The sequence below is a fragment of the Trypanosoma grayi genome (genome assembly GCF_000691245.1).
Source record: "Trypanosoma grayi strain ANR4 Tgr_82_V1, whole genome shotgun sequence".
In the NCBI taxonomy this organism is placed as follows: Eukaryota; Euglenozoa; class Kinetoplastea; order Trypanosomatida; family Trypanosomatidae; genus Trypanosoma; species Trypanosoma grayi.
Window position 1 is genome coordinate 25,273 of NW_008825701.1, and position 10,464 is coordinate 35,736.

The 10,464-nt window shown below is 44.5% G+C and overlaps 5 protein-coding genes across 5 annotated transcripts; all 5 read right to left on the minus strand.

Moving 5' to 3' along the window:
- Positions 1-61: 61 nt before the first annotated feature.
- DQ04_00821130 (tRNA wybutosine-synthesizing protein 2) lies at positions 62-1,234 on the minus strand (the record flags this gene model as incomplete). The annotated part of the gene is made up of 1 exon (XM_009309768.1): positions 62-1,234. One exon carries the CDS (start codon positions 1,232-1,234, stop codon positions 62-64), a length of 1,173 nt encoding a protein of 390 aa, XP_009308043.1.
- Positions 1,235-1,433: 199 nt separating this feature from the next.
- On the minus strand, positions 1,434-2,432 carry DQ04_00821140 (tyrosine phosphatase; the record flags this gene model as incomplete). Its single annotated transcript, XM_009309769.1, has 1 exon — positions 1,434-2,432. One exon carries the CDS (start codon positions 2,430-2,432, stop codon positions 1,434-1,436), a length of 999 nt encoding a protein of 332 aa, XP_009308044.1.
- Positions 2,433-2,997: 565 nt separating this feature from the next.
- DQ04_00821150 (putative myosin heavy chain MYA2-related) lies at positions 2,998-6,252 on the minus strand (the record flags this gene model as incomplete). Its single annotated transcript, XM_009309770.1, has 1 exon — positions 2,998-6,252. One exon carries the CDS (start codon positions 6,250-6,252, stop codon positions 2,998-3,000), a length of 3,255 nt encoding a protein of 1,084 aa, XP_009308045.1.
- A 2,179-nt stretch (positions 6,253-8,431) lies between these two features.
- Positions 8,432-8,734, minus strand: DQ04_00821160 (D-3-phosphoglycerate dehydrogenase-like protein; the record flags this gene model as incomplete). Its single annotated transcript, XM_009309771.1, has 1 exon — positions 8,432-8,734. The coding sequence occupies one exon, from the start codon at positions 8,732-8,734 to the stop codon at positions 8,432-8,434; it is 303 nt and encodes a 100-aa protein (XP_009308046.1).
- A 785-nt stretch (positions 8,735-9,519) lies between these two features.
- Positions 9,520-10,341, minus strand: DQ04_00821170 (hypothetical protein; the record flags this gene model as incomplete). The annotated part of the gene is made up of 1 exon (XM_009309772.1): positions 9,520-10,341. One exon carries the CDS (start codon positions 10,339-10,341, stop codon positions 9,520-9,522), a length of 822 nt encoding a protein of 273 aa, XP_009308047.1.
- Positions 10,342-10,464: the final 123 nt, after the last annotated feature.

A 10,464-nucleotide genomic window follows, 5' to 3' on the forward strand; every position in this document is an offset into this window, starting at 1 on the left:
TCTTTGCTTGCTCAATAAGGATATGTCCCTTTCCATTTTTTTTTCTTTTGGTCGGGCTTCGTCACGCATCTTCGAAAATGAGATCTGCGACGCAATGGAATCGTTTTGGCGCGTACGACTTCACAATTCGAACCGCAGCAACACACATCGAGGACATCATATCTTCCCCTAGCGCTGCCCTTACGTGTTGTTTAGCAGTGTCCACGGCCGTTTTCTTCTCCGACAAGAAGTGGTAATGCAGCGTCCCGGTGGGCTTTCCGCGTGAAGACAGTCTCAGGAAGGAAACGGCACGAGCCAAAAAGACCTCACAGGACGGGATGTAGCCCATGAGCACCCGATCACATTGGCCGCACAGTTCCGATGCCACCTCTCTATTATCACCATGGTAGGTGCGGATCAAGTGGCTCACCTTGTTTTGGGCAGAGTTGTATTTAAGAAACGCCACGCTATCAGCGTTCTTTTCCAAAGCGTGAATAACTTTAACAGCGCCGTGCATTGCCAACGGCAGTGTAAAGTACCCAATACCAGCAAACATATCAACCACTACTTCATCCCGCGCCGCTACAGTAGCGAAGTGCATTCGCTCCGTTCCATTACCGCTGCAGAACATTACCTTGCAAACGTCAAGGCTGTATCGGATACCATTTTCCACGTGTGTTGTAAATGTCAAAGATTCTGTACACCTCTCAAACATTTCTATATCATCAGATGATACGCAGGATGACCCTTCTATTTGTTTGAGTGCGTACCGCAAGGAATCTTTAGGCGCTGTGATGAGAGAAGCATCGTTCGCCCAGAGTATTCCCAGCTTCGGCTTCCTCAGCTCGCCCTCGATGCCCTCTGTGTCCAGCAACACAACATCGACAATTCGGGGGGAAAAGGATTCTGCAAACGCCTTTGCACAATGCGAAAAGTTCTCACGTGTGACTCCAGGGTTGAGCTTCACAACGACAACATGCCCCAAAGTCTCAAACCGCCTCGGGAAGAGCCGCACAATCTCTTCCACGTCGTTGATAACGCCTTGCTCCTTGACCCTCTCCACAAAAAGGTCGATTTTCCTTGCCGCAATGGAAGGTCTATCACGTCTCGAGGAAGAGCCATTCTTTTTCTTCACACTCTCCAACTTGGGGCAACTGAACCACCCAAAACGTCGGACATGTCTTCGCAGCAACCACAGAAGTGCTGCCGCAATAGCAATCACGACCAGCTTTGCCTGGAGCAGATTTCCTTTCATTGTCTTCTTCCTGAAGAACAGAAGCGTCTCCAAATTATAAAGGTTGATAAAATCGGATAAGAAGTAAGGGCGGACAACAAGAGTGATGCTGAAAGAGAAGAAAAACGCACACACAAAAAAGATGAAGGGTGAATAAACACAAAACTGCAGCTCGGCCGTTACAAAACCGCCAAGACCTCATCGCTGAACTTATTTCACATCAGGCAAGTGATGTCGATACGAACTCCAACGAAATACCTGCATCCTCTGGTAGCTTTAATTTACAGACTCTATCTAATACCGTGTAATTGTACACATTCTCGATAAATAAGGTATGGAACGTTAAAGCACCAATAATCTCCTTTCCAGAAAGAAACTCTACACGGACGTCACGTGAAAGCCCCTTGAAGAAAGCGTGCTTTGAAACGTCAACTTTTGTGACATGCCGGGTGGATTTAACAACACGAACCGTACTATCGTATGGCTTCTTCAAAGATATAACGCAGCTTCTGCCGCCAACATACCATTTACATGACGTAAAACTTACCTTACCCAGTATACCGCGAAACTGGAATGAAATGATATTAATGACGGGAATATCCTCAGGAACTTGGCCACCATACTGATTTCGTAACTCTTCGTAATACTTGACATAACGTATCTGGCTCGGGATTGTTAGACCGCGCCCGTCTGAAGTGCGGTTTCGACCGTAATACTCGATAGCCATCACTGATGAGCCCTTTAAAGATGGTTCAATCACCATCAGCAAGCAGCACGTGAGTAACCCAGTTCTACCCTTTCCAGCTTTGCAGTGAATTGCTACAACGCCTTCACCCGAGAGGCTCTCGTGCGCAATGAACTGTACAGCATCTGCAACAAAAGTCGTTATCATTGCCAGTGGACAGGCCCAATGATCTGGAAACGGGTATTCGCGAACTCGACCGTGAAATAGTTTCAGGTCGTAGCGATGCTCTGGCTCTGAACAAAGATTGTACACCATGTAGTTCTCACCATATTTGTGGTCGAGATACCGCAAAACATCCGCAAAACGATTTCGGTAGCATGCTTCCAACCCAAACGCCGGCACACCCATACAAACAATGTGTTTGTGAATCCGCGCTAAATCCAAATCCACGACACCCTCAGGCGTTTCTGTGTCCACTGTTCGCAGTTTTTTCCGACTAACCGCACGACGCGCCAATACACAACAGCAACCCATTACAGCTGAAGAGGAAAAACAGCGAAATTCCCTTTTTTTTTTCTTGTCAATAGAACCAGAAGGGAAGGTCCTACTATGACACAAGCCTTCACTGCAAACATGGTTTCTTTAGCCTCAATCGTCATCAGTGAGAATAACTTCACAGACAGATGCCTGCTTGTTGTCTTTTTTTTGTGGGGGGAGCTGGTTAATCCACAAGGGCACACAAGACACACTACGCCCGGTTTCTTAGTTCTTTTTTTTTTCTTTTTTGTCTTTCGCCACGACCAACTTTTAAAGAAGAGGGAGTGTTAAACAACGTCTCCCCAATCACGTAAACAGACAGACCCATCCTTCCAAATGGGGAAAACTCCATCTACAGAAACATTCTCTCTGGAAAACAAGGCCTGTTTCCTCCATTTGTGCCTTCACATCTACTCGCTATTCACTTCATTCACACAGTGCAATTTAGACTACAGTACCAATTACAGCGTACAACACCACCACCGCCACCAAAAACATGATGTTGCTTGAACGTTCTGGATGTTTGGCTTTTTATTATTAATCTAGACAGCTAACATATACATCAGTCAACCTTCCTGCTTTCGTCGCGGTGAGAGCCCCACTGCTGCCTGTAGGAAAGAATAATTTTTTCTGCATCAGACTTCCACATGGCTTTTGAAATTGTTTGAACTCGATAATTGCCCTCAAGGCGACGTTGCTGTGCTGTCAGGTGCGAGCCATGAGATCCAAGAAACGGGTCAAGGAGTCGCTCTCGCTCGTCCACCCATCGCTCCTTTTGTTCCCAGCGCTGTCGTACTGTACTAAACACAGAATCGGGGCAGCAACGCTGAGCATTGTTAGGATTGCGATACTCTTGGTGATTTCTCCCCGTGTCCACTACGCACCCTCCAAGTTCTGTGAGCATTTCGTCAACAAATCGCCTTTCCACATCCTGCTGAAGGACGCTTATTTTGTGCTGTTTCTCTTGTGAAGCATATTTTCCCATGTTTTGGATATGACTCTTTCTTTCAGCTGCTTCCTTAGCACGCCTTGCCTTTTCATGAGAAGCCGCTTCTTTCAGATGCACGTCATGAAGGAGCTGGCTTTCATGAATGAAACGCATTGTTTGCTCCCTTCTCTCGCGAAGCATTTCACGACGATGTGGGGCCACAAAGCCCTCCTTGCCCCCATTTTTTTCGCTGAGCCTAGTCTCAAGTGAACGTATTTTTCGATTGGCATTCATCTCATACACACGATACTTTTGAAGCTCATCGTCACGGACATGTTCCTCACGCGCACGTAGGATTGACAGATACATTGTGAGGAACCTCTTCCTAGTGAGTCCCCCGCGAACCAACTTCTGAATGCGCACAGCTGCCCTATATTGTCGTTCTTTAAGAAGCAAATCCCTGTGCTTACGTTTGGCCTCAGCTGCCATTTTTCTGTTTTCTTCAAGCTCCTGCTGCCGTTTAAGCTCCCTTTGACGGATTCTTCGCTCCTCCATAATTCTCTGGCGATGCACCACAGCATACTCATGAAAAAGAGCAGCACGTGCTAGACTTCCACGACCCACAGCCTGGAGAACAGAACTAAAACAGAGAATTGATCGCTCCCTGGCGTGATTAAGCTTGGAAAAAGCCTCATGCTTCATAAATACCTTCATTTTTCCAAGCTGAGCTTGCAATGTGCTAATTTGAGAATTATGTAAAATCTGTTGGCAGGCTTCCCTACCATGCAAACCATTACCACACAAAACACGATACCGCTGCGCCAACTCTGTAAAGCTGAATCGAATAGGATAACCAGATTTCCTGATTTTGATCGTTTCCAATACACCTGATGAGCGCAACTGTTGCATCACCAGTGAATTAGAAAACTGCCGAGGTTGACGACTGACGTTAGGCTTGATACATCGTATCCAGTGCGGATTTGTACTATGTATCACTGACATCAACTCCACAAGTTGTCTAATGAAGTAACTACCAACAGTCCCTTTAGACGATAATTTACTTTCTTCTTTTGGTAAAATGATTGGTATCAACCCGACTCCAGATCGCGAAAAAATCCGCTTCATTGTCTCCTTCAATGCATCGCGGTTTTTATCCAAGAAACCATCGACGCTATAGCGAACATCAGAGGCGTAATGCCTAACGATAAACTGATTATCCGAACCTCTTCCAGCAGCTTGTACAAAGTACGCGTTTCCCCCTTTAGACTTTGCTGGTCCAAACTTTTCCACCAGCTTCTGAAGATAGTTCGCTTCGTTACCACTCACTGCACACTCTTCGTCCAAAAGCGTAAATACCCCAACCTTTCCCATAAGCAAATCAATACATTCCTTGTTATCAGCAAATGGCACTTGTGTTGTATCAATACCTTCCTCTTGGCACTCCCGCATATCTAATGCAAAAATATGTTGATTGTAGTGACCCTGAAGAACCTCATTGGCAAGGTTGATGCACAACTGTTCAAAACTGTTTTTTTGAAAGTCCTCAAAGCCAAAAATATCAAGAAGCCCTATCCATTGAGTTGTGACTGCATCACGATTGGTAGTCTGATTAATTTTTACTACAAGCCAGTCAAATAACCAATCATACAGGCTTTTACAAACAGAGTCTCTCGTATCCAATGCCTTCACCTTATTAAAATACTTCACTGTTTCTTCTCTCTGTGTCATAATGTAAGTGGACACCAGTTCCTTCTTGAACTCTTTATCATTTATGTCCCAGAGTTCACATGCGCGTGCCAAGACGGGCAGGAGGTTAGAGTCAATCTTTGCAACTCGCCCAGCACACTCCTCTGTCTCGATAAAATCTGTATTCTGTAGAAAAAGCACTCCAGCTACAATCCGCCAAATAGACATTTGCTCCTCCTCAGTTATACCCACATCGTTCATAGCTTGTTTTGTAACCAAATACTCCTTGGCATCGTCTACACCGTCAATATGAATGCATCCCCCTGCGTTAAGAACACGGTAAACTTTTGGGTTCCTCAATGAAAACTCATTTGCCAAAGGTCCTTGTGCCAGTTGGTAATACGAGTGGTAAACACGTTCTCCTGCCGCCGCCATTATTATTCTTGACTTTTCCAATAAGTACTTTGTCACATGGCATCCTACCAGTAAACCATTCTTGTCAAATTGAACCTTGGAAAATTTCCCAAACCGTGAACTGTTATCGTTTTTAACTGTCTTTGCATTTCCAAAACTCTCAAGAATAGGCGAGGCAGCTAGAACACGCTTGTTTACCTGTAGATAACTCTCCCGATCTTGAGGCGTGCCATTTTTACGACTCAACGCACCAAGGTATCTCAGTACAATCTTGGCCGATTCCGTTTTTCCTGCACCACTCTCGCCACTGATCAGTATGGTCTGATTAAGGCCGTTCTCTCTCATTTCCCAGTAAGTGTTGTGAGCCGTTGCCCATGAATGAGGCAAATTCTTTTCAATTATAACATCTTCTACAAGGTAATTCTCCATCTTCGGCTCAGCATACCAAGGGATCGAATAGTTAAAGGGATTCAAAGCTACAACGATAGGCCCGATATTGGTGTACACAACATCTCGCAAATAGCGCATCCTTAAGCAGAACAACAGTGAGGCCTCATGAAGCTCTGTGAGATTGAGAAGGTCATCAACATCTTCACTCAGAGCTTCTGGCTGTGGTAACCACAACCTTTTGGGATCGTACGGCACGCTATCAACAGTTACAAACACTGGATCAGTTGAGGAGCAGCTATATGTCTTGGTATGTGGATCATACGCGGTAACTTTTCCAAGTACCCATTCATGCTCCAGAGTAAGAAAAAAAACAGGGGCACCAACACGATTAGTGGGCATACTGCAACCTACAATCTGGAGGAAAGAATGGAAAGGAAGGGATGATGGGGGAACAGAAGACAACATTGACGCTGATTCCCAGAACATTTTGGTTTCGCTTTGTGTCGGATTGAAACAACACAAAACGCATGTCACAGATGATGAAGGTCCAAAAAAACAATGACTGAAATGCACTGCAGGTAACGTACCCAAAAAAAAAGATACGAATTCATAGAGAACGGTCAAGGAAACTAATGGCCATGAGAGAATCAAAAGAAGAGCAAAAAAAAAAGCAACGGCGAGGACAGGTTAACAATGCAGAAGTCACATTACTGAGACAATATTTGATGCGGTATCCTTTAAAAACGGCTCATCGGCCTTAGTTTCGGTATTCCTATCAACATAAGCGATTCCGTTGCACACATCATCAACTTCCATACATCTACACAAGATGCACAACCAATAATTTCGATTCTGAATGTTTCGGCGTGTGAAGCTTTTTCTGTGTAGATGAAGCCTTTCCGAGTTAGAAAGTCATAAGATTTTTTACAAGTCCCATCAATGGTCTGTTGGCATATTGAGACATAGAGCCAAATACCCCAAGGAAGGGTTTGTGTCGTCAAGAAACAACGTGAATCCCAGACCTCGTGGCTCTTCAACAGCAATCCGAGACCTTGACGCACAAGATTGACTTCGGCTCAGAAGGCCGCCTTCTCTTTCATATCCGCTCATAGCCTGGCGGAATAGCCTGATGGCGTGTACAGGTGGCGGAATGATAAGCTGCCCAGGCTTTTTTTCAGATGAGTAGTACTGGGCATACAAGTTCAATCCACTGCGTCGAGACTTCATATATTGATCAGTTTCTTTTGAGCGAGTATGATAGAACAGCCATGAACGCCATGAAATCACTTGTTTGCCGAGGTGATGAGAATAGCACAAACCCTTGCAACGTTCACAGGGATGGCTCTGAAACTGTTCATAGCATCCATAATGATAACGGCATTAGAAATGACCTCTTGCACAATTACTGCAAGATCTTCAGCAGGGTATATCATCCCTGTACTGGCTTCATGACGTAAAAATGGAACTGTTAGTATATCCATATTCAATAATAAAAGGCACTTCAAAATGCCAATATCAATTTCTTTCCCCTAATCGGACTTCAAAGAGAGCATTAGGAATCTCAAATGCTCAACAAATTTCCTTTCTCGCTCAGAATATTTCCTGCTGCTTCGAAGGAGAAATTCCCATTTTGTCTCTGTAAAGGTGGTGGAGATGGCTGTCTCTATAGCCATGATACTTGCCCCTTACTGCAAAATACGCATCTACTCTTCTGGCTCTAGCATAGCAAAGGTAAACACCTTTTCCCTATCATATTTCGCAGCCTCTTCAAAAGCGTTTGTCCTAACTAGCGCAGTCCACAGGCATAACCTACTTCACTGCATCCGTGGTCGTCAAAGGCCCAGAAGAGAAGAGAATCGGCATCTGCATCCCGTCACATGTTTCCGACATTCCTCATCAGGGAAGGGAGGTTCACAACACCAACAAGAAAAAAAATGAAAAACAGCATATTTCCAACAGAAAAAAAGACCATATCATTCTTATTAGAAAGTTTATCAGGAGAAAGACACTATTAAATCACACTTTTTTTTTTGTTCTCAAACCATATTCTTCTCCTAAAAGGATAAATATAACTCATCGCCCTCACAGGCACACAAAAAAGGAATGAGGGAAAAACANTATATATATATATATGCCTGATTGAGCAATTAATCATCTGTAAGAAGCTCTCCTCGACAACCAAGCTGCGTATACTGGAATCTGATTTGGATATGCACTTCCTCACTTCCTGTGGTACGTCTTTTTCCACATCCATGACAAGATAGGCAACTTGTCCCTTAGTCGAGAGGTATTGCGAACCAATATTACAGTTAATATCAACAATCTGGTTTGATTACACTTAATGCATCAGGCACATTTTCATGTAAGCTTGTAATGTGGTGTGAACCTCCAAAAAGTTCAGGAGGGGAAAATTCAGGGAAGTTCACTGCCTCTGTGGTAAAAACACTCGTCACAAATTAAACAAAAGCAGTCCCAATCCCAATGGCAATAGCATTTTGTGTCTTCATGGTTGATCCACCGATATGTGGGTTTAGAATAGCGTTCCCTTGGAGATGCCTTGCAAAGGCGACTCGAACCTCTATTCCGCACCTTCAAGTTCAACAGGATGGACAACGACAACTGCCCATTCAAGATGCCCTTCAAGCAAGCAACCCCCCAAAGCATCCAAACCACCAATGGTATCTCTGATTAAATTCAGAAAGCACGCGCCTTTCTTCCTCATCTTAAGCTTCTCTGCATTATATATACCTTTAGTCAAAGGCGTTTCTGTGACATGAACTGTCACAAAGTCCGATACAACCAGAATGCCACCGACACAATTCAGTCGTTGTGTATTAGCTAAGGCAAGTTCAGGCACCGCATCATAAAGCATAACGCGCATCCCAAGAAATTATTCAAGGGCGTCAACTTGTAATCCGATATCTCCATAGCCAATAATTCCCGGAGTCTTGCCACGCACTCTGCCGAAGTCTTTATTTGTTTTGCTCTTTATCCCTTAATGTATCTCAGTGCTTCTGTCAAAAAAAAAAAGCTTCTCTTGAAATGACATATGGTCTCCCCAAAGACGAGTTCTGCAACACTACGTGTGTTGGCAAAAAGGAGCCGAAAACTGGAGCACCTCGCTCATTCGCAAAATCATGATCAACTCTATCGGCTTCAATGCAAAAGCAACTAACGGATAGAATTTGGGGTGCGGCCTCCGATACTTCGCGTGTAGCTACAGTTTTGCTTCAACGCTAACAAATTCGATGTTTTCAACTCGCTTCAAAAGCTCATCATAAGGAAGAGCCTTTGGAAGGGACTCAACAAAGACGACTTTGGTTTCCAACAGCTCTCTCGTCGACGCCAATAGCTCTCTCGTCGACGTATGAATCACCTCTGGTAATAAGCAACGACATGGCGAGTCAGCAATAACAGTTTTCATTCGCGGAAAGCCACTAGCAGCACGAACTAATTAATATATACAAAAAAAGGATGATAAAAAGGGAAGAAGCGTTGAGAAGCAAACCTAAAGAAAAATGTGCTCGAAATAATGCGGAGAAGGGAAGCCAAACACCAAGAAAAACAGCTTACCTCCTTTTTTGTCAACCAAATAAAAAGAAAAAAAGAAAAAAGGCGGATTTCAGGCCGCTAGAAAAATCGTATTACATACACAATGACATTCGTTTATTCGCTACAAGCATCCGCAGAAAGACGACGACCAGCATTTAAAGCATAGTCAAATTGAGTCTGCGATGCTTGGAAATCCTCCTCCTCGTTCTGTGCGGAGCCTTCACAATTATTATTTCCGGGTGTCGCATTCTCAGCCTCCCGCTGTAGAAACGCAAAGACCCTTTCAGATACTGTCTTCCGTACCTCTGTAAGATCATCCGGAATATGATACAGTTTTTTTATATCAACCCATTCAACATCGAGGCGAAGTCCCTTGTCTGGAACAACCTGTGCAGTAAAGTCCGTGACGTTTACTTCCACAATGCATCCACTCACTACAAGAGCCGTGCCTAAACGCAAATAGCAACACCGAACTCCGGTCAACAATTTTCCCTTTCTACGTGACTCCGCAATATCCCTGACCAAAGGTTCTAGACCAAGTGAAGATAGTTCAATATCTACGTAAGTCGAGCTGTACATTCCTTTAGATGACCTGGTCAATATTTCGCAGGCGAAGGGTGATGGTACAAATCTGGTTTCGTATTTTTCGTCAAAAGGCGTGCTTCGTGGCCGCTTTTTTTTGACGACTACTGCTTCTATCGGTTCAACAGTTAGTGTATCCTTGTCCTCCACTTCCTTTTCCATTTGGGCAGATTCCAATATTATGGGAATGCAATTGCCGTTCTCCCTTTTTACTAAGGGAGGTGATGCTAAGCGGCCATTGAGGCGCCTAGGGAACTTTGTTCGACCTTCCTGGTCTCTTTGGTCGCGAAGCATCCGGATAAACTCAACCATGGGCACAGCATTTCTACCGCAAAAGGGCTTCTGCGGACACATAGGGCCGAGGACCTACCAAATAAGTCTAAAAAAAACGACAAGTGCGGTTAGAAACAAAAACGCTTTCGCGATTCCAGTAGTTTGGCTCTCCAGGGGCGGCGGGGGGGAGGGGGGACGGCCTTT